This window comes from Calonectris borealis, chromosome Z (assembly GCF_964195595.1).
Source record: "Calonectris borealis chromosome Z, bCalBor7.hap1.2, whole genome shotgun sequence".
In the NCBI taxonomy this organism is placed as follows: Eukaryota; Metazoa; Chordata; class Aves; order Procellariiformes; family Procellariidae; genus Calonectris; species Calonectris borealis.
In genome coordinates, this window is record NC_134352.1 from 75,504,497 (window position 1) to 75,525,586 (window position 21,090).

The window sequence follows — 21,090 nt, forward strand, 5'->3', positions numbered from 1 at the left end:
CCGCTGTGGCCCCCCGGCAGCACCTGCGAGGGCATGCACATGGCTGGCAGCAGGGGTCCAGCCCGCCGGGTGCCTGGGGCTCGACGTGCCTCAAATATTTTCCGTGCTGTATAAGCACCCGTGCTATGCTCCCCCCCTCCTCTGCCAGGAGGGCAGGCGCCCACGGCCCCCCTGCCCACCAGCACCCCCCTTCTCCTGGGGGGGTCCTGTTGATACCCAGGCAGTGACAAAGCAGGAAAACCAGATTTTATTGATGAACACGTCTTTCCAAGGAGACATCGGCATTCCCCACCCCACCCCAGAGCCTCAGGGGGAGCTGGTTTCCTTCCATGTTTAATATGGGATGCTTAAAGTATCAAAATAGTGAGAGAAGCTTCAGCGAGTGCAAAGGGGGAGTGATGGGGGTCCCGGAGCCGAGGAGGGGTGGGATGCTGGGCTGCGGGACCCTGGCGAGAGCTGGGGGTTAGTGGGCAAGGCAGGAGCTGGGGTGGGGGGGAATAAATGAACTTGGAAGCTGCAGGCTCAATACTAGAGAAATGGAAAAGTTACAAAAATACTGCAGATCTTGGAAAACGATGCAGGCACTTGGGAAGGAGGAGGAGGGCAGAGCTGGCTGGGGCCACGGGCGGGGGGAAGCCCCGCAGGAAGGCAAAGAGCAGCTCCGGGGGTGAACCCATCACATCCCTCCCAATCTGAGCGGAGGCACTGTGGCTTCCAGCCCTGATGCTCCCCAGAGGGGCCCAGGCTGAAGATGATGCTCATGGGGGGCGGGGCTCAGTACCTCCCAGGGAAGCTGCGGAGGAAGAAGAAGAGGAAAAGGAGGAGGAGGAAGATTCAGCCAGCAGTAAGGCACTGGAGGTGAAAGGCGGCTCCGTGCGAGAGCTCAGCGAGGGATCATGCTGCTCCCTGCACCCCATCGCACAGGAGAGGGCAAGCCGCCCACCTCTCCCCATCCAGCGCGGAGGAGAGAGAAGAAAGGAGCACAAGTGGGAACGACAAAGGCACACAGAAATATCCCCTACAGTGGAGAGCTCTCCGGCCCCGCACCCCGGGGCTGGTAGGTGAGCCCTGAGCCGGTGCAGCCCCGGTTCCCACGCCAGCCGGGTCCCTCCGGGCGCTCTGGCCGTGCCCTGGGTGTGCGTGGGAAGGTGGGCTGGGCGGCGAAGCGGAGCTGCTGGTGTGGCACCGGCTTGGAGCGGCGGCTGGGTTAGTCCCGGCGCTCTGGGTGCGGGCAGAGCTCTGGTCTAGCCCAGGCAGCCCGTCACTCGAGGCAGGTCTTCTTAAATAGGAGCGGGCGGGCGGGCGGCAGTCTGTGCGGTGAGCGGCGGGAGGGCGCGGGGCTCAGTTCTGCTCCTCGTCCCGCAGCTCCGAGGGCAGGAACTTGTACTGCTGCTGCCGGATCATGGCCAGCTTCTTCCGCGCCTCTTCCAGCTCCCGCTCCTTGCGCAGCATCTCCTCCTGGGCAGCGATGATCTGCCGGGAGAGAGCCCGGGGGTCACGGCTGTCTCCGACAGGGATGGCTGGAGCCTCCACCGTGGCAATGCCGAGGCCAGAGCTGGACTCTCCAGCGCTGCTTCCCCCCGCATCACAGCCACAGCCTCCCTGGGCTGGTGTGGCCCCGGGCACAACGGCTGTTGTCCCTGCAGCGGGACGCCAGTCTCCTGGAGATAATGGGGAGCAGCACAGCTCCCGGGGCTCAGCCCCACGTGCCCTGATCTCAGCTGCAAGCCAGGAGGCAGCACTGGGACCTGTGGCACCCCATTCCAGGCAGCTCTCACCCCTTTCCCAAGGCTCTGCCCTTCATACGTGTCATGGACACGTGTCATGTCAGGCACTGCACCAAGAAGCCAGGGCGTTACTCTCCTGGGAGCGTGCACCATCACCGGCCGTGCCCGCTGCTACACGTGGCAGGACAAGGGTGAAGCCACAGTGTTTAACTGGTGCTGGGTGGGATGGGTGCACCTGCAGCATTTTTGTGAGGCTCTCTGGAGAGCCCCCATGCCGGTGGGTGGTAGGACATGCTCCTGAGACAGCCACACACAGGTTGTGGTGGCAGCCAGAGCCACCCCTGCCCCATCAGAGCGGCCCCGCTCCTCACCTGTGCAATGCCCCCAACCATCTTCTCCTTCACCACCACCGTCTCGTCGTGGTCCTGGAAGGCAGCTGCCTTCTGCGCTGCCTTCACTAGATTGTCCGACGCTCTCTTCACCGCGTTGCCGGCGGCCTGCAGCAGGGAAGGGGGGGATCAGCAGCGTAAGTCCCAGCCCCAGGGCACGACTGCTGCCTGGGGGGGGTGAAGGAACCCCTGCGCCAGGCCAGGCTGGCAGGCAGGAGAAGCAACCAGGCGTGCTGGGAGCTGCAGGCAGGGATTCCTTTACATGGCTCGCTGCCTTGTCAGCCACTCATGACCATTTCAGGCGCTGCTGCTCCCAGCCGGGCTCTGAGTCCTGGTGGGGCAGGGACTGGGGGGCAGCCCTGCTGACCCTCCCCAGCTCTTGGTCCCGAGGGACTGGCGCTGGGACCCTGTGTTAACCCCCCAACGTATGGGCATTAACCTCTTGTGTGCCATGGCCTCTGAGGATTAAGGGTGCTACAAAACATGCCCCCCCCAAACATTAACCTCTCGAATGCCAGTGATGCAGTGCACGCATTTCAGGCATTCCTGTGCCAGTTCATCATCCCTGAATGCTGCTGGGCTCAGCATCACTCACACGCCTGGCATGCAGCTAGCAGTGAAGTCCAAGCAATCTGGAGCCTGTGCTCCAATGAGCTCCCCACTGATGGCAGGCAGGCAGGGAGCGTGAGTCCTGGGGAGCACCCACATGCCCTCACCCCACTCCCACCCACCCCTCGAGCAGCTGGAAGGAGGCAGCTGGGGCTGGAGGTGCAGCCTGGGACTCACCTGGAGCCGCTTCATGGCCTCCGAGTCGTGGTCAGCCTTCACCTTGCAGGCCACCAGGAGCTGTGCCGTGGAGGCAGCCACCTGCTTGGCGGACGAGATGAGCTTCTCTTCACTGGCATGGCCCTGCACCGCTGCATTGGCTGCTTCGCACAGGTTGTTGGTGGCAGCAGCCACCATGCGTGCCTGCGGCGAGAGGGGCCGTCAGCGGGGGTAGGGGAGCCTCCTGACCGGCCCAAGGAGGTTGTGGGGCATGGGATGGAAACAACCAGCTTCCGCGCATTGTCTCAGCTGGTGGGAGAGGGAGCAAGAAGCATGGCTGCTTCTTCCACCAAGGAGAAATGCAAGGGCAGAGCATCCTCATCTTTGCAGCAGGAGCCAAGAGGAGGATCCCTCCCATCCCCTGAGCATGACCTTGATACTCACGGCTGAAATGAGTCCCTGGGACCACTGTCCATCATCCACTGCGTTGGCGGGGATGGCGCCCACCTGTGAGGAAGGAGAAGAGGAGTGAGGCTCACTGCCCTGTGCACCCCTTGCACGGGGCATGAAGGCTACAAGCAGCCCTGGGAGAAGGGAGAACCCCCCATGGCCCTACATTTTCTTATTTTGTTCCCTCTTCCAGCCTTACCTTTCCTTGCGCCACTAATTCTCGCTGGGCCGCTGAGGCTGCCTTCACCAGGGCACTCGTGGCTGCAGCAATGGATTTGGCAGCTTCCAGGATCTGCTCCTCGAAGTTCAGGCTCTCGTCTGCTTGCTGCGGGCAAAAGCGGGGTATGAGTCCCAGGCAGGGACGTGGGGACAGATGGGGCAGAGCAGGATGATGGCTGCAGGGGGCTGAGGGGGCACACATGAAGCTGGATTAAGGGCTGTGGGGTGCAAGAGGGCGTGGGCTGCCTGAGGAAGGTCCAGCTGGGGATGTGGGAGGCAGCCGGAGCGCAGGAAGAGGGACCGCTGTTGGATGGGGCTTCACACCTGGCTGAAGCACAGGCAGGAGAGCCCCAGTCCACCCCAGGCTGAGCACGGGGGTCAGCCAAGGCTCAGCACCACTACCTTGGGCTTGGCTCTTGGTTTCAGCTGCTCCAGCTTCTTGGCTGCAGCCTCAATGGCAGCCGCTGCCCCCAGCAGCTCATTCTCAGCGATGACGGTGGGGTCTTCTGGGTCAACCCACTCCGTCCCTAGAAAAAAAGGGAAGCGAGGCAGGTTAAACCTGCTTGAGGCCTCATTTCTGAGTCGCCCTACCTTCTCCATCAGCTGCTGAGCCCTCCACCCTAATCGCAGCCCTCGGTCCTGCCCCTTTGAGCAGGACCTTTCCTTACCTTTCATGGCCTCGGCTGCCTGGATGAGCTCAGTGACGGAGCTGGCCACGCGCTTGGAGTAGCCTGCCAGCTGCTGCTTCAGCTCGTGAGTTGGCTTCTGCAGGATCTGCGGGGAAGGAGCAGATGTAAGCACCTGGAAAAGGGGGATCTCATGGGTCTGTTGGGGGTGCGCTGCCCAGGGAAGGAGGGTGGGATCCCCCAGCTCCCCCACACATGTACACATCAGGTGTATCTATAATGCTTTCTCGAGTGACCCTGGCTGGTCTCCTCCTGCCCGAGGGTGGGGTGAGCTTCCCCTTAGCCCTTCTGCATCCACAGCTTCTGGGACACCTTGCAGACACAAGACCCTCAGTGCAAGCCTTCCTGCACTCAGCAACTATCCCCTCCAGGATTTCTCCCCCCTGCCCCCCGTCCTGCCAAGCATTTCAAGCTCCAGAAACATTTTGCCCTCACCGTCCCCATTTTGGAGATTTGTCTGCAAACACAAGCTGGGCAAAGGGGGGGACCCTGGAGCCACATCCCAGCCCAGGAGGGCTGGCCCCGCTGGGACAAGGTGGCAGGCAGAGCTGTGAGGGTCCCTCGCCGGGGTCAGGGGGGACACATGCACACACCACAGCACACACATGTGCACACACGCAGGGTCTGTACGCACAAGCAGAGCTCACCACTGGCCCAACTTGCACCGCACATGCGGCAGCTGCCCATCAGCTAGAGCGGGTGTGAGTAACTACGCGCACACTCGGACCCCGGGGTCCCTGTAGACACACGCAAGTGCCACCCCAGCACTGGGCTGGGCACGCAGACACGCCGTGAGCAAGGCTCATGCTGAGGTTAGACACCAGCAGGCACCCCAACGTCGCCTTACTCACCGGCTGACAGGGAGGGAGGGAGAAGAGAGAGAAGAAAGCAGTGAATGCCCTGTCCGGGACACGCGGGTGCTGGGGATGGGGGGCACGGTGAGGGCAGGGGTGGGAGGTAGGTGCAGGTGGGTGCTCTCCAGTGGGAGGTGAAGGGCAGCCAAAAGCAGAGGTGGGAATGAAGAAGCAGAGGACCCAGGTGGGAAGCTGTGCTGCGATCATTAGCTCGTACTTCAGCCTCACAGCTCTAGGAGGAGCCACCTACACCCAGAGCAGCCATGGAGCCGCTCTCCTCCTCACCCTTCTTTACACCTATTTCTCTCCACCCTGAATTGCTTCACTGCAGTTTTCAGCCACCAGATCTCTCTGCTTCTGGAGGGAGAGACCTACTGTTACCAAATACCAAGTCCCCATGGAGGTTCAAATTCCTTCCCCTCCCCAGTGAAGTATGCAGGCTTTCCCACTCCTCTGCTGGGAGCCATGTTTTCCATCCTGAGTCAAATAACGCTCTTTCTCAAACGCTAACCACGCTTGTTCACGCTCCATGCAAAGCACTGGTTCCCATGGGGACCCAGCATACAGCAATGGACGTGGTGCTGCCGGGGAGCGAGGCAGCATCGCACCCACCATCTCCCCTCCCATTCCCCTACACCCTTCCTGCTCACGGCTTTCCAGGAACCTGCTGCCCACTGATAAATCGGACCCATGAGCTTTGTTCCTGCCTTTGCAAACCAGAGTGCTGCAGAGGCTGGGGGGGTTGTAGCTTTACCCTGGGCTCATGTGGGGCCATCCCAGCAAAGCCACTGGAGCTGCACGTGGATCAGAGTCCCCGAGCTGCTGGCACTCAGCGACGGCTGGTTTGCCCTCCTAAGAGCATCCAGACTGCTATCTGCTCTGACATGTTTAAAACTGCTAAATGGTCTCTGTCTGGAGCTAAAGGCACCCTGGAGGCTATGAGCTTACTAAGACGCACCTCCAGTGAACATTTCATGGGGTGTATTAATGTATGATATTCAAGAGGCATCGCACGGCAGCTGGACGTTTACACCCAAAATACAGTGGAATAGCCTGTTCCTGCATGTAGGCTGGCCTCGGGCACTGCCACACTAAGTCATTAGCCCAATCATCTGTTAACAACAGGTCAGCCAGAGAATTTCTCCTCAGCACTCCAGCCTTGGCTGCCATGACTTACGTGTGGCTAAAGCATCTTCCAGACAGACATTTGATCTAGATGCAGAGGATAGAAAACTCACTGCTCCCCTTGGAACTGCACCCCAGTGTTTACCTCCTTCAGATAAAACCACCCTTTGACTTCCCCTCTGCCCAGCTTCAATTTCTAGCCATTGATTCCTGCCCACCTCCTCTTTGTGCTGCCAGTGCTGGTTACACTCTGCCTAAAGGGGATTTTCCTGCAGGAAACCACAGTCCGGCTCCACCGCCTTGTATCTGGTGAACCTGAACGGCAGACTCTCACCAAGCCCTTCTAACCAGCCTGGTGAAACCTTGCCGTAGAGCTGACTCGCCCTCAATATTTGTCCTGACCCCAGTTCAAGGGCTCCTGCAGCTCCGCATCCCCCCAGTGCCCTTGACTCCACCTCCATGATCTCGCCAAGAATGCAAACCGCTGGAAGGACCTCACTGGATCCTTTCTACCGCTCTATGGTCTTAATTTGCTTCTTGTAAACTACGCTTATCTTGCAGGACAGCTAATTAAAGCAGCCAGCTTAAGTCCTTGGGAGGACTCAGATAGAGGAAGACCGGATAAAAAGGGTGCACCTGGTGCCTGCAGTCATCACATCTATCGTGGGCACTGCCCATCTCCCACTCCACTGTGGAAACAAGCTCTATTTTCACACTGCCTGAAGTCTCTTACTCCCACCACTTTTACTGGAAGCTGCTTCAGAATTTTGCTCCGTGTTGTCAAATTTCCAGCCTCCATCTGTTTATGGCCAGTTAATCTCTGTCTGTTGTTAGTCAAATACCTTTCTTCAAAGTCTGTTCATCTCTCTGACATCTGCTTCCAGGGTAGGGGCTCGGCCACGTGCTGTGCTGGCACAGGCAGTGAAGGGGGCTGTGCAAAGACCTCAGCGGGAGGAGGTGCAGAGCCCAGAGGACCTTGGGGATTTGGGGAGCACCCTGGCATCCATGGGCAGCCTCTGCCCACCCTGGGAACCGGGGCAGGGACACTCACCACCAGCACATGCTCCAGCAGCTCCAGGTAGCCATCGGCACACTCCTTGCCAAAGCGCAGCGCGCGCTGCCGCACATCCCCGCTCACCTCTGGGTGGTAGGCGGCTTCCTGAAACCCGGAGACAGGGCAGCCCCAATTCACATCCAGCATCATCCCTGCTGGCACCCACAGCCACCCACAAACCCGTCCTAGACCCATGTCCCCTGTCCATCCCACCTTGCAGGCACGCAGCATATCCGCGATGGCACGGCGGCTCAGGTTGGCCGTGGCGATGACATCCTCCTGCCGACATGAGTTGCCAGCCGCCACCGCTTTGGCTGTGGCCATCGTGATGCCTTTTGTCATACGGATGAAGTCCTCCGGGGTGGAGACCTTGGCGGGAGGCACAGGGGAGGAGAAGACCTGCGAGGCGAGAGGTGGCGGTGAGGCACGGGGCAGCCGGCGAGCGGGACGGCAGCCGCAGCACCGCGGCGGTACTCACTGCCAGCTCTTGGCGTATGTGCTCTATTGTGGCCTCCAGTGCCCGCGTCCCCTTCGTGGCCTCGTCCTCAACGGCCTTCACTGTCTTCAGCAAGGAAGTGACATTCGTCACCATCACCTGTGGAAGGGAGAAGAGAGCCGGGTGAAGCCCCACACAAGCTCTGGGCTGCCGCTGGCACCTGTCCCTCCCCTGTGGTTTGGTCCAAATCGGCCCTGTCCCCATACTCTCCTCACAACACCTCATCTTGTTCTCCCACCAATGCCTCCTCTGCATATTCACCTTTTCTGTGCCCCTTCCTCCCCCACCTTGCCCTGACTGCCCCCCAGTTGCCCTCCTGCCCCCAGACAGGCAGAGAAGCCCCCCTGCTCTTCCTCCAGCCCCCCTTACCCCATCCCCTCCTTCCCACCACACCCAGCTCAGACCTTGGCAGAGTTCTTCAGCTGGTAGACAGCAGGGTCATCCCCAGCTTTGCCAGCAGCTGCCTTGGTGGCACCGATCAGGTCCCCAAGTGCCTTGGCCACATCCTTCACAGCATTGATCAGGACTACCTGGGGAGAGCAAAACCAGGACAACGGCATGGCTACAGTCACCCTCAGGCTGGGGCTGGTGTGGCCCAGCAATGGGAAATTTGGGCACCCCAGGACACACAGTATACATGTATACAGTATACAGCAGTCAGCACAAGCCAAAGCCCAGCCAGCCCTCTCCATGACACACGGAGTCCAGCCCAAGACCACCACACACCACCTTCAACCCTCAGTCCCTTCAAGCAAGCTAGGAGCAGCCTCCGTTCACCCCACACCTCCCAACCCACCTGAGTCTCTGGGTCTTCAGATCCCAGGCTGGCGGCACCCAGTTTCACCACCTCTGCCAGACGGGTGATGGTGGACACTGAGGACTGGGCAGCCTGGGCTAGCTTCTCCTGGCTGGCCGTGGCGTTCTGCACCAGCACCTTGGTGTCCTCCACCAGCGCCTTGGCTGTCTTCAAGATGCCCTCCCTGGGGAGAAGAAGGGAGTTAGAGAGGACACAGTCCTCTACAAGCACACATGGTCCTTGGGGCATAGAGAGACTGTGGACCATGCCTTCTGTACATACAAGCTGGAGGGGAAACAGAATCAGCATGACTTGAACTTGCAGCTCTCCCTGGAGCTGGTCCACAGCTCAGAAAGACAGGAGACCACGGGACACAGTCTGCCCCCCCGCCTCTGGCTGTGCAGAGGCTGGACGAGGTGCCTGGGTACCTGTGGTCAGCGAAGGTCTCCGAGTTCTCCCGGTTGAGGGTTCCTGCCGTGGCAAACATGATGGTGGTGTCGAGGTCAGCGATGATGCCAGAGACGGCGCTGGCTGCTGTGATGCAGGCTTGTGTCCCGCGGTTCCCAGCCTGCAGGGCTGCCAGCACGTGAGACACCTGCGGGGTACGAGTAGGGTGACCGGGGAGCAGAGCAGGTTCAGGCAACCCCCACCATCCTCTGACACCTCCCAGGATGGAGTCGCTTCACACCAAGAAGGAGAATTGGGAATCGTGTGGTCCGGACACCCCTTCTTAGCTTCTGTTTATTTATTTTTACCCTGTACCTATCGTGTTTGGGAGTCCAGGAGATATTGAACTCTGCTAGTTTCCAATGAATAAGGTTTGCATGATGGGCATCAGGACATCGCAGCTCATTTCTTCTTTAGCTGCTAAACTCAATTTCTGTACTTGGGCAAGCACTCATAGGAGAACAAGTTTCCTGATGGAAAGTAATCTTGGAAAGGAAGCACCTGCAGGAGGTCCTGAGCGTGCCAGGCACTATGAACAAGTGTTCTGCTTTTGTACTCTTGCTTACAAGCCTTGCTGCTCTATTGCTGCCTCATCGACTGGAGATTTTTAGCCATGTTTTCATCTGTTATTCAGAAGTATGTTCCTTAGATTGACTGACAGACAGGACACTTTCCACCACACCAGCAAAAGATGAATGGGAGATCGATCACCCAGCATGAGCTGCAGGCCTGGCTGGAGACACAGCAAACGCTATGCCCACCACTGCAAGAGCTGATTCGGAGAGCCCTGGGCTGCCACCAGTGTGTAGATCTGGCAGGCCATCATCTGCCCATCGGCAGGCAGCATCTGGACATCATACTCGCCCATCACAGCATCAGCTGTTGTTACGGTGCCTGGAGAGGAGGATCCATTCTCCATCCCACCAGCTGGGAAGGGCAAGCGTGGCTGAGAGACCCAGCAGAGCCCAACAGGACCAGGGCAGAACCTAGCATGGTGGCTCCAAGAGCACATGGCTCAATCCAGCATCCCTCCCAGCTCGCCACGCTATGGCCCCTCTCTCCAGGCCGCTCACCTTCTCGGAAACCTTGCGCGCACTCTCTATCAGCTCCTTCTTGGTGTAGGCATCGCTGGGGCTGCACTGCAGGGCTCCAGCCTTGGTGACCAGGGCAGCGCAGCCGTGACCCAGCTCTTGCACCCGGCGCTTGATGTGGGAGCCGATCTGGAGGGGAACGCATGCATGAGAGAGCCAGCAGGCATCTGTGATACCTGCTGGGAAATGCCAGCCACCCCCACCCAGCTCCTCTCTCCCAATCCTCCCACTGAGGAGGTGAAAAAGGAAACACGGCTTTGCTCCACGTTTCCACACTGGGTTGCAAGGGAGGTGTGAATGCTGCCTGCCCCCAGCTTTGATGGGAGGTTCAAGTGTTCCTGTCCTCTCCTCTCATGCCCCACCAGACCCTGCTCTGCCCCATGGCATGCTCCAGCATTCCTCCCCATGCTCGCACCTCCTCGTTCTCGGCGGTGAGCGCAGCTGGCTTGGCCTCTTGCGCCAGCTGCCCATAGTCGTTGGTGAGTTGGTTGGCCAGTATGCCCAGTTCGTCTGGGTTGGTGGTGGATTTGGTGACCTGCCGATGGAAGAGCAGGAGTTGGAGGGGCCCTACACTGCGACAGGCAGGGAGCGCAGTCGCCTGCCTGGGTGGCAGGCAGTGCTTTCTGCAGTGACAGGCTTGCTTGCACCCACCATCTCCTGCACAGTCACTGCGATGGCCTTGGCTGTCTTCACCATCGTGGTCTGGTAGTCTACAAAGGTCCCCTCTGGCTCGCCCATCGGCCCCTCATCCAGCTGCAAGAGACCATCAGGAGACTCTGGTTTCAGCTCCACCCCAAAGACCTCGTAGGGTTTGACCCAACTCTTCCTCTCTCCCACCCCCAGCCCTGGCCAGGTCCTTTTCATGCTCCCCTCACCTGGTTGATGGCCTGGGTGATGGAGTCCACCATGCCCCCCACAACACCTGCAGCACTGGCTGCCTCATTCAGGGTGGTGGTCAGGTCCTCCACCGCTTCCTTCATCATCTGCACGGCCTCCTCCAGAGCCTCCTGGGTGTGGGCAGCTTGCTGCAAGGATGAGCCAGAGTGAGGGAAGGCGGGCAGTAGCTCCCCTCTCGACAGGGACGCTGCACCACCTACCCCGGCTGCTGCACCACGCAGCACCCACACGCGAAGGGGAGCACACCACTGACACGTGCCCCTCCTGCTCACCTTGGGGTTCCCACCAGCCTCCTTGGCTGTGTACAGCATCTGCAGGGCAGACTCGGCCAGCGTTTTGGTCTGGTCCAGGAGGTTCATCTGCTGCTGGTGGTTCGGCGTTTTGGAGGCAGCGCCGATAGCCGCCATAATGAGCGGCTCAAAGTACTGAGCCATCTGGGACACCTAAGGAAGAGCAGCATCAGCACCAGCAGCTTCCAGCCCCGGCTGTGTTGTGCCTCTCCTCCCGCCGCCAGCTCCTCCACACGCACTGAGCACCTTGTCAGCAGCTCCCCGTCCCCGTGTTACCTTGTGCCCCAGCTGCGAGGCCTCGGCCCGCGCCGCACTGGCCACGGGCTCAATCAGGTTGCTAATCTCCTGGACAGCCGTGATCATCTGGTTGTGCAAAGCCTGTTGCAAAGAGAGGGCGTTGCGTGAGGCTGCAGCAGGGCTGGGGTCACCGCGTCCAGCTGGGAGCCGGGGGGAAGGACGCCCGCCCTCGTTAAGCTTGCAGCAGCGTGTCCCCGACCCACCTCCTGGGAGATATCTTCTCGGGGGGCCAGCTGCTGGCTGATGGCAGCGAGGGAGGCCTGGTCCACCTCCCGCATGCATCTGTTCAGGACCTCAATGGCCTCGTCGCACTCCCGCTGTCCTGGAGCTTTGTCCCTGCGTGACAGATGGATCAGCCCAGCGCTGGCAGGTGCTATGCCACCCCTTCTCCCCCAAGCCTCAGCTGGTGCCCTCTCCTAGGTTTTGGGGCAACCCAGAGCCATAGAGCCCGGGCATGTCAGCACATATTCCCATCAACCCATGCCAGGGCTGGAGGAGCAGCTCCTGTGCAGGACAAGAGGGACGGCATCTTCCATCCCATCCCTTGCTTCCCCCTGCCGGCAGCAGCCAAGGAGAAGATGAGCCAAAACATGCCCAGGGATGCTCGCTCAGAGCAGGGGTACCTGCCAGCAGGGACACAACCACAGTCAAGCAGGCAGGACTCTCCTCACCTCATGTTGGTGATCAGCTTCTTGATGGAGTCTGAGACAGTGCGAGAGTGGCCAGCCAGCACCGACCACTGCGGCGGGTCCTTGGGGTTGACAGCCAGAGAGCGGGCGGTCTGGATGAGGCCAGCAGAGCTCTCCAGCATGGTCTTGGCCGAAGAGACGATGGGCTCCATGGCTCTGCGCCCCTGCACAGGGAGACGATGGGCTGGTGAGGCAAGGGACTGTGCATGGGAAGTTACTCCCTCTCCGGCGACCCTCACCCCGGAGCAGCCCCTCGAAGCCCAAGGCTTGCTGCCACCTCTCCGTCACACGCCCCCAAGGCACCAGCCCTGCACTGGGACTCCACGCAAGCTCAGAAGGAGGCACAGCTCCTCCCCACCTTACAGCAGCCCGTGACAGCCAGGCCACATCTCCCTGCCCCTGTGGCATCCCACCTCCGGGCTGATCTGGGCAGGAACGGTGGCAAACTCCGGGTTGGAGGCGAAGGCCGTCAGGTTATCCACGGCCTCTATGAGAGGGGCAGTGGCGGCGCGGCACCGCTCCCGGTTCTCCTCGTTGAACTCGCCATCCAGGGCCTGGTGTGGAGAGACCACAGCAATTATCCAACCCCCACCATGCCCCAAATCCCATCCCCACCACGGTGCCCTGGCAGAGAGACCGCACCTTTATGGTCTTCACCAGGTTGGCCGTGCTGTTGGCCACCTCCTTGGCTGACTGGACGAACTGGCGCTTGGCCACAGGGTTGGCAGTGCGGGAGGAGGCCAGGCGGCATGTGTTGCACAGGGCTGAGGTGTGCTTCGCTACGATGGTGGCTGCTGACAGCACCTGTGGGGAAGAGCAGGATAAGGCAGGATCCACCATGACTTCCCATCCCCGCAGCTCTCCCTTCACACCAGCCCTATGTGGGGCACCAGTGACTACAGGGGTCCCCCCTGGAACCCAGGAAGGAACACTGAGGTCCTGCACACCCATACAGCCCCCCATCTAGACTGCCACTGTTGCACCAAAGGTGCCAGCTGGTTCCCAGTACACGTCTTGATGAGACACGAGCCATAATCTTGGCCAACTCTTGGGACGCAGCTCTTCCAACTAGCCTCACACTCCCTTTTGTGCAAGAAAATGCCCGTAACGGTGCCCCACCTCACACTCACCTGGGACTGGGTGCAGGCAGGGTCCACCAGGTTCTGGCAGGCCATCTGGATGGCTTGGTTAGCTCTGGCAAACTGAGTGGGGTCTACCAAGCCCTGCTGTCCAGCCTGGCTGTTGGGGTCCGAGACCCCCACGAGGTAGGCAGCCTAGGAGCACGAGAGAGGCGGTGAGAGAGAGCTTGCACACGGTGGGGAGGCTCAGAGCAGGCATGGGCTGCGGCGAAGGCTGACAGCACCATCCCATGGGGCCAGGCTTGGAGGGGCAGGGGAGGGGTGCATACAGCAACTATGCACGGGGGGTAACGCTCAGGGCGGGGACCGAGCGTGTCGCACCTGGGCAGCTGCCTCCGTCAGCCCGCAGAGAGCTTTGGAGGCGGCACTGATGGAGTCGCCGAACTCGGGCAGTTTGCTGTTCTTGGCATTCTGGGAGATGCCAGCCATGGACTCGCCCAGCACCTGCAGGACACACCACGCGTCGGTTAGAGACCACCTCCCGCTCCCACACCGTGCTCCCAGGCTCAGAGCTCACTGTGCTTCATCAACAGGGGAGGAACCACCTTTCCCTTTGCCCCCACATCCTTCCCAAACCTCTCCATCTTTCCCCAAACCTCCACCTCCAGCTCAGGGCTCACCTTAGAGTTCTCCATGACACTGTCAAGGCAGTTGAAGTAGGACATGTCATTGACGGTCTGGGTGGGGTTCTCCAACAGCTCCTTCACCGTCTGTAGGGACACAGCTGTCACATCCAAGGGAAGGGTCCGCACCCTCCACTCGCACCTCCTCTTTGCTCCCTCCTGTCCCTTGCAGCGGGGTGCAGCTCCCGCCTCCCCACCATCTCACCACCCAGCCATCTCAGCCCCTCCACTGCCTCGTCAAGACGTGGCTTCTCACCTCCAGCTCCCGCAGGGCGTTGTCGCACTCCTTCTGGCCCGGCGCCTGCTGGGTGCACATGGTGATCAGCTGGTTAATGCTGTCGGTCACGGCCCTGCCGGGGACGGGGGAGAAAGACCCACGGATCAACACCAGCTCTGCCACTCAGATCCATTGCTACAGCAAACAGCTCACAGGGAGCGGTTCCTCCTACCGTGCTGCTGCCGCCAGCTGATTCTTGAGGTTGGGGGCCGCAGGGTCAGCGGAGAGCGCCTTTGCAGCCAGCAGCAGCTTGCTGGAAGACATGGAGATGCTCTTCAAGTTCGACACCACCTGTGCCTGGTCTTCCTTATTCTGCAAGGAGCCAAGAAGAGTTACCTGCAGCAGGTTTCCAAGCTTCACACCCGCCCTAGGTCTTCTCCAGTGGTTTTCAAACTGAGCCGGTTCCTTCATCTAACTCATCCGCCAACAGCAAGGATATGGCGGCAACGCTTGCTGAACAAACCCAAGCCACTTTCTCCCTGCTGCTGCGGTTTTGCACAGTCCCAGACCCCATCTCACCAGCTGCGCTGGCCACAGCCACCCTAACCACCGCTGCCCGGCCACCCTGCCTGTGATCAGCTGCCTTCCCAGGCACCCCAAACCTCTCACTATACCCAGGATCCCCCAACGGGCATTTGCTCTCACCGGGGACTGGCTGGCCATCTCCACTCCCGCCTGCAGGAACTCATTGAAGTCCTGCCCAAATTTGCCAGAGGACTTGGCCAGGTCTTGAGGGGTGCCACGCGATGCCTGTACCAGCTCGTTGGCAGACTGGTTGAGCCCCGCGGCCGCCCGGTTCAGCTGGCTCTGCGCCTCCTGGAAGTTCTTGGTGCTGGGGGGGAACTGGAGGCAGAGAGAGGGGTCAGGAGAGGCAGTGAGGAGGATGGAGATGGAGGTTGAAGGTCTGGCACATGCTTGGGAACATGCTACAGAGGAACCCAGTGGGGACGGACTGGCTCACATACCTACAAGGCTTCCCCCTTCCCCTCCCGTCCCTGCACAGCTCACCGAATCCGCAAGCAGCCTCTTGCTGGCCTCTCCCACCATGCGGATGGCAGCATCCACATCGCGCTGCCCTGGCAGGCAGTTGACGCAGCGGCTCAGGGCCTGCGACACCGCCTTGGCCACCTGTGGAGAAGCAAAGAACAGTCACCATCCCCTGGCCAGCCCCATGGCCTTCCTGTGGGCTGGCGGGGGTACCGAGGTCCCCGCTCCCCCTACCTGGGCCAGGCGCTGCTGGCTCTCTGGGTCACCGGGCTTGGCCACCGCTTTCCGCGCCTCCTCGATGAGGTTGTTGGCTTTATCCATGACATCGCTGGCGCACTCCAGCATGGCGCTCTGTGCCTGCGGGTCGGGGGTGCTGGCTGCCACGCCGCGGGCGGCCTGGCTGAGCGAGCGCAGAGCCTGGGCCACCTCTCGAGCAGCAATCCCTGGGGGGATGGAGAGGTCAGTGGGTGGCGGCACGGCCCCCTCCCCTCTCCCAGTCCCAGCGCGGAGGCCGGTACCTGTGTAGTTCTCATTGCCCTGGGCCACCTCTCCCAGGAGGTGAGCGATGGCAGAGCTGACGGCTTTTGTGCTGTTCCCCAGGTCCTGGGCACACTTCTCCATCTGTGGGGGCATGAGCAGGGACATGCTGGTGGGCTGCACCTTCTGGCAGCTCCCCTGCCCCAGCGCCCACCCCGCATCACCCCGTGCCCTCACCGTCTCTCCCGGCAGAGGCTTGAGCTTGCCGTCACGGGCAGCTGCCTTGGCTTCCTGCAGGTCCCTCTCCAGGCTCTGCACCAGACCCAGCGCGGAGTCTATCTCCAGGGGTCCACACGCCTCCTGAGCCTGAGAAGCAGGAGAAGGGAAGGTGAGAGAGGTGACCGCTGAGCCCACCCTGCTGTGGCAGAGACCATGACCTGCCACCAGGCTGTCCTCGCTGTCCCCCACCTGCTCTGTGTAGCCGGGGTCCCGCTGTGGCATGGGACCCAGCCTCTCACCTTCTGGGCAGCCGTGCGGAGCTCAGCCAGAGCCGCGGCCAAGTTCTTGGCACACTGGCTGAGTTGCATCGCGGAGGCTTGGTCTGTGATGGTGGGCACAGTGGCCTTGGCTGCAGCTACCATCTTCCCACCGGGCTGCCGGGACAAAAGAAAAAGCCGTGAGAAGGGGACAAACACGCAGCATCTCTCCGCTGCCCACGTGCAGCAGGCTTCCTGGTATCTTAGGAGGGCCAGGCACGGTGGGAAAGCTGTAACGCCAGAGCTGGTGTGGGAGGCTCTGGGCAGTGCGAGTACCTGCAGGAAGTTCTGGCTGGCAGCAATGAGAGCCAGCTGGGCGCTGGGGCTGTCCGGCTGGGACTGGCTTCCTCGTACGCCCTGCACCAGCATCGGGATCTGCTCTGCCACCACCTGCCAGAGAGGAGGGTCACCGGAGAGGCTCGGTGGGGGGTAGACGGATCTAATCCAGGACCAGTGACTGAGTGATTGGCTCCCAGGGGAGCTGCGTGAGGACCCCAAGGTCCTGCCTGCCCACTGCAGCCGAGCATGGAAACCCGGCGCGGCTGATGGGAGAAGGAAGGGGGAGAGGTGGCGCAGGAGATGCCAGGATCAGGCCCCAGCCCTTACCTTGCAGCTCTGCACCAGCTGCTGCTGTGCGGCAGGGTTCTTGTTGGAGGAGGCGGCGTGCTGCGCGGCGGCGATGGTCTGGGTGGCGGAGGCGGCGGCTTGCTTGGCTGCGTGCTGGTGGGGGGACACATAGGTTAGCACCAGCGGCAGGGCAGCCTGCCCCAAGGCCCCCTGCCACGTACTGGGGCCCAGCTCCCCCTAAACTTCTCCTCCCATGCCTCTGCCTGTGACACCAGAGCATCCCCAGCACCCTCAGTGCCCGGCATCCCAAAGCAACACCGTGTGTACAAGGGAAGGGAAGGGAGCAGTGGAGAGGTCTCTGAGGGATGCAGCTCGGACACTGTACGTGAAAAGGACTTTAACCCTCTGGAAAGTGCAGGGATGAGGGGGCTCCCGGCCAGGTCTCGCTTGCTGACCATGCCTGCTTGCCCTCCGCAGCCCCCTTGTCCAGCATCTCACCTCCAGCTTGTGCACGAGCTTCTTCTTGATGGCGTTCTGGGCTGCGGCGTTGGTCGCCATGCGGAGCCCCTCTGCTGCCTCGCGCAGCCGCTGCTGCTGCTCCTCGCTGTCCGGGTGGGCTGCGGCTCCCTGGAGAAGGATGAAACCCATCACACCTTGCAGGTGCTGCTGGGTCCCTTGTCCTTCTGAAGCAGCAGCTATGCTTTGGCCCAATGCTGGTGAGCAGCCCCCAGGCAGTCTGGCTGCCTGCAGTGTCGGGGAGATGCCCAAAGCCTCTTTGGGAGAGCTCAGCAGCAGAAGAGCTAAAAGCTCCTCTGGTCCCACCCACAGCTCCAGGAGAAGCCCCACTCCATTGCACAGGTCCTCAGCTCAGAGCAGGACCTTGCGCTGGGAAATACTCCCCCACCCAAGGGCTGCTTGTCCCTTCTGCAGCACCCAGCTGACAGGGTCGGATGGGGCTGGGGGCCAAAGCCAGCGTCCATCCTCCCTCACGCCACTGACCTTCGCAGCCTCCACCATCTTGGCAGTGGCATCGGCCAGGATCTTGGCCGCGCTCAGCAGCTTGCGCGAGTTCTCCAGGTCCGTCTCTCCCTCTGCGTCGGCTTTGATGGCATTGACGAGGTCAGAGGTGGCCTGGGCCAGAATACGAGCCTGCCGCACCATTTCCCCTGGGACAGAAAGGAACGGTGGCCTGTTAGCAAGTCCCATGGGCTCCCTGGTACCTTCCCGTCCATTGTGCTCTACCATCAGGGTGCCATCAGCTGCTCTCACCAGCATCGCCCATAGAGCTGAATATGTTCTCGGTGACGTTGAGGATGGTGTCGGTGGCCTGGTCGTAGCGCCCGATGGGCTGCCCACCCAAGGCGTGCTGCTTGATGTGCTGCAGCAGGTCGTTCAGGGCCTGGGTGACAGCTGTGGCTGCCACCCCTACTTGCTTCAGGAGCTGGTCATCGTTGGTGGCCGCCTTGGAGGCTTCCACGCAGCCTTCTGCCGACTTGGCCACCAACTTGCCAGCCTCAATCAGCTGCTCCTGGCAAACTGGGGAGCTGATCGTGGGAGCCACAACCTGGAGAGGAGGAGAAAGGCTGGGCAGCGAGCGTGGTGGGCTCCTTGCAGGAGCTGTGCAGGGACAGCTGTCCCCAACTTCTGCTCCTCCAAAGACGGTATTCAGTGCTCGGGCACAGTGGCAGGAACGCCAGCCCGAGGCAGCCCACGCTTCTGGTGCCAGACCCCTAACACCCCGCCTGAGGATATGTGGTCCTGCCACACCTATGACCCCAGCGTGGAGCTGTCACCAGCCAGGTGATGCTTGCAGCCACGCTGAGGCAAGCGTTAACCTTGCTGCTTACCTTGGTGCAGGCCACCAGCTGGGAGGTGGACAGGGCGCACTGGGTGGCAGCAGCTATCACCTGCGTCTGCAGTGCCGCGTCCTCCGTTTTCTGAGCCACGTTCTTGGCTTTGAGTACCAGCGCGGCGGCGGCGCTGGCCACCGCCTTCGCCAGCTGCATGAGCATGTCCTGGGGGGGACAGAGAGTGTCAGTGCGGGAGCCACGGCAGCGGGAGCAATGGCAGCCGCCCGCAGGGCTCTCGTGAAATATTCAGCAGGGAAACGTGAGCTCTCAGGGGCCTTTCATCCATTCTGTCCCAGCACCGGCAGCACCAAACACCTGGAGTGGCTGGCAACACCTTGACCCCATCTCTACTGTGTGCTACAGCCGGTGGTGAGGCTGTAACCTGGCCTTGTGCCACAGCCTGCACCATGGCACCACCACGAACACCGCCCAGAGCAGCTTGGGCAATGCTCCGCATTACCCCAACACCCATGACCTGCTCACCGCCCACTCCCCAGGCAACAACCCTCGCCAACTCCCTGATTGTACCACAGCGACAACCTGCTGCAAGGCACCGCCGGCACTGCCTGGCTTTGCACAGAGTGCAAAAAAATGACAAACCCCCCCGGCCAAACGGCAGGCACAAGCTGGCCGCGGCACAGCCACACCGGGGGCAGCTGCCTGCCCACGGGCTCACCCCACCAGTAAGAGGCAAGCGGGAGATGCTGCCCACACTGGTCACCTGTACTGCAAGCATGCCAGCTATTTTCTAGCTCATTAGCGACGGGCTACATCTCTGCTGGCATTCCCGGGGCTAAAGGAGAGGTATGACGAAGCAACCAGCCTCCTCTCCCCCAGGGGCAGCAGGGAAGGCACGGGGCCGCCCTGCCAGCACGCAACAGGCAGCAACCAGCACACGGCAAACTGCTTTCCTGCAGGGCATCAGACGTGACAGCACGCTGCAGACGTCAGGATTAGTTTCCCATTAGCTCAGTGAAAACTGGCAGCACCGGCGCTAGACAGCAAATGCTTGGGGCAAAGACCTTGGTACGCAGGGCAGCGCTCTCTGCCTGCTGCACCTTGCAATCCTCCTGCCGTGTGCGTGCTCACAGCCAGCGGCCCCGCACCCCGTGACAGCTATGCCTCCGGCCACCAAGGCAGAAGTGTCACAGCCTCCCCTCGCCTCCTGCAAGTCAAGATTACTCCTGCTACAATCCGCCACCTTTCCAGATAGGAGGAGAGACCGGAGACCGCATGCACCCAGCTCCAGATTCCCCAGACTGCTGCATCTGAGCCCAAGGAGGGAAGTAAATACACTCGGGTCTGGCAGCTGCAGGGCAGAGCATCCTGCTGCATGTGTGCAAATTGTCTTCCACGTCCTAAATCCACCCCTTGGAGCTGCCCTGTCCTGGCACTGATGTCTGGCCGAGCATGGCTTCCTGCCCTGACGCTAGCTTTTCTGCTCCCCTTGGCTACCTGTCCAGGCTTTTCTGCTCGTGTTGAGGCTGTGTGGCCGCTGTAAACAGAAACCCCTTCTTTCTGGAGTCTGTTTTGGTCTATACTACGGCTGGATCCTCCCCCCCAGCATGGTGTGCTATCTCCCTTGTGCTGGGGGGGAGCAGTCGTGGGAAAGCAAGCTGGCTGGAAGTCAGCTCAGCCAAAACAAACCGCCCCGTGAGGCTCCAGGCACCCTGGGTCTCCGATGGGGGCAGGCAGGCAGCTCCCACAGGCAGGGAGCAGCAGGCAGGAGCTGAGGCGGCTGCAAGGGAGGACTCCCAGGGCAGCGCTTGCCCAAGCGGCGACCCGAGTGCATGGACTTCTGAGAGCCAACCACCAGAAAAGCAGATTTTTGACAAGAGCCCTTCTCCAAAGAGTTCAGCTGATAGTCTCTAGAGGACCACCCCTCACATTGGAGAGGGCAGGGACCACCAAGCCATGCCTACAGCCCCCTTTTACCGTCTTTGGGTCAGAGGCAGGCAGGATCCAAGCACGCCGGCTTTCTGGGATCTACATGGGAATCCACAAGATAAGAAGCGTTATATCAAAGCGGTTTTAGGGACAGAGATGGGCAATGGCCTGTTCCCTCCCTCAGCAAAGTCACCACCGGGCACCAGCCAAGCTTTGGCCCGGAGCCCTTCTGCCAGGTCCTGTGCACGGCTGATGGTTTTAGGGAGCGGGTGTCCCTGGATGCCGCCAGGTGCACTCACCTGGAACCGAGGGTCGGTGTCGCTCTCCCCGATCTGCTGCAGCAGCTCCCCGCTGGTCTGGCCCACGAGGCCGGCAGCCTGCAGGAGATTCTGGCGAGGCTGCAAGGAACGAGGCAAAATCAACACTGGGCTCATGAGCAAGCTCTAAAACCTCACCTGATGGTACCCCTTGGCCT

At 61.1% G+C, this 21,090-nt stretch overlaps 1 protein-coding gene across 4 annotated transcripts in view; it reads right to left on the reverse strand.

Annotated features, from left to right (window-relative positions):
• Window positions 1-224: 224 nt before the first annotated feature.
• Window positions 225-21,090, reverse strand: part of TLN1 (talin 1) — a 35,457-nt gene continuing 14,591 nt past the window's right edge. For all 4 annotated transcript variants that reach the window (XM_075136997.1, XM_075136999.1, XM_075136995.1 and 1 more), the window contains exons 17-57: window positions 20,915-21,013; window positions 18,726-18,893; window positions 18,148-18,442; window positions 17,878-18,044; window positions 17,377-17,505; window positions 16,918-17,031; window positions 16,588-16,701; window positions 16,294-16,428; window positions 16,013-16,141; window positions 15,817-15,919; window positions 15,533-15,741; window positions 15,320-15,439; window positions 14,957-15,154; window positions 14,484-14,623; window positions 14,291-14,384; window positions 14,032-14,121; window positions 13,733-13,855; window positions 13,403-13,546; window positions 12,915-13,076; window positions 12,686-12,826; window positions 12,255-12,436; window positions 11,787-11,919; window positions 11,563-11,664; window positions 11,269-11,439; window positions 10,975-11,124; window positions 10,751-10,852; window positions 10,515-10,634; window positions 10,082-10,228; window positions 8,990-9,156; window positions 8,562-8,745; window positions 8,170-8,295; window positions 7,748-7,864; window positions 7,483-7,668; window positions 7,267-7,374; window positions 4,219-4,324; window positions 3,953-4,077; window positions 3,531-3,656; window positions 3,326-3,388; window positions 2,903-3,085; window positions 2,099-2,224; window positions 225-1,473 (exon numbers count right to left, since the gene is read on the reverse strand). In XM_075136997.1, the coding sequence (XP_074993098.1) occupies window positions 1,342-1,473; window positions 2,099-2,224; window positions 2,903-3,085; window positions 3,326-3,388; window positions 3,531-3,656; window positions 3,953-4,077; window positions 4,219-4,324; window positions 7,267-7,374; window positions 7,483-7,668; window positions 7,748-7,864; window positions 8,170-8,295; window positions 8,562-8,745; window positions 8,990-9,156; window positions 10,082-10,228; window positions 10,515-10,634; window positions 10,751-10,852; window positions 10,975-11,124; window positions 11,269-11,439; window positions 11,563-11,664; window positions 11,787-11,919; window positions 12,255-12,436; window positions 12,686-12,826; window positions 12,915-13,076; window positions 13,403-13,546; window positions 13,733-13,855; window positions 14,032-14,121; window positions 14,291-14,384; window positions 14,484-14,623; window positions 14,957-15,154; window positions 15,320-15,439; window positions 15,533-15,741; window positions 15,817-15,919; window positions 16,013-16,141; window positions 16,294-16,428; window positions 16,588-16,701; window positions 16,918-17,031; window positions 17,377-17,505; window positions 17,878-18,044; window positions 18,148-18,442; window positions 18,726-18,893; window positions 20,915-21,013 (5,730 nt within the window). In that variant the 3' untranslated portion in view covers window positions 225-1,341. The remainder of the gene's footprint in view (window positions 1,474-2,098; window positions 2,225-2,902; window positions 3,086-3,325; window positions 3,389-3,530; window positions 3,657-3,952; window positions 4,078-4,218; window positions 4,325-7,266; window positions 7,375-7,482; window positions 7,669-7,747; window positions 7,865-8,169; window positions 8,296-8,561; window positions 8,746-8,989; window positions 9,157-10,081; window positions 10,229-10,514; window positions 10,635-10,750; window positions 10,853-10,974; window positions 11,125-11,268; window positions 11,440-11,562; window positions 11,665-11,786; window positions 11,920-12,254; window positions 12,437-12,685; window positions 12,827-12,914; window positions 13,077-13,402; window positions 13,547-13,732; window positions 13,856-14,031; window positions 14,122-14,290; window positions 14,385-14,483; window positions 14,624-14,956; window positions 15,155-15,319; window positions 15,440-15,532; window positions 15,742-15,816; window positions 15,920-16,012; window positions 16,142-16,293; window positions 16,429-16,587; window positions 16,702-16,917; window positions 17,032-17,376; window positions 17,506-17,877; window positions 18,045-18,147; window positions 18,443-18,725; window positions 18,894-20,914; window positions 21,014-21,090) is intronic.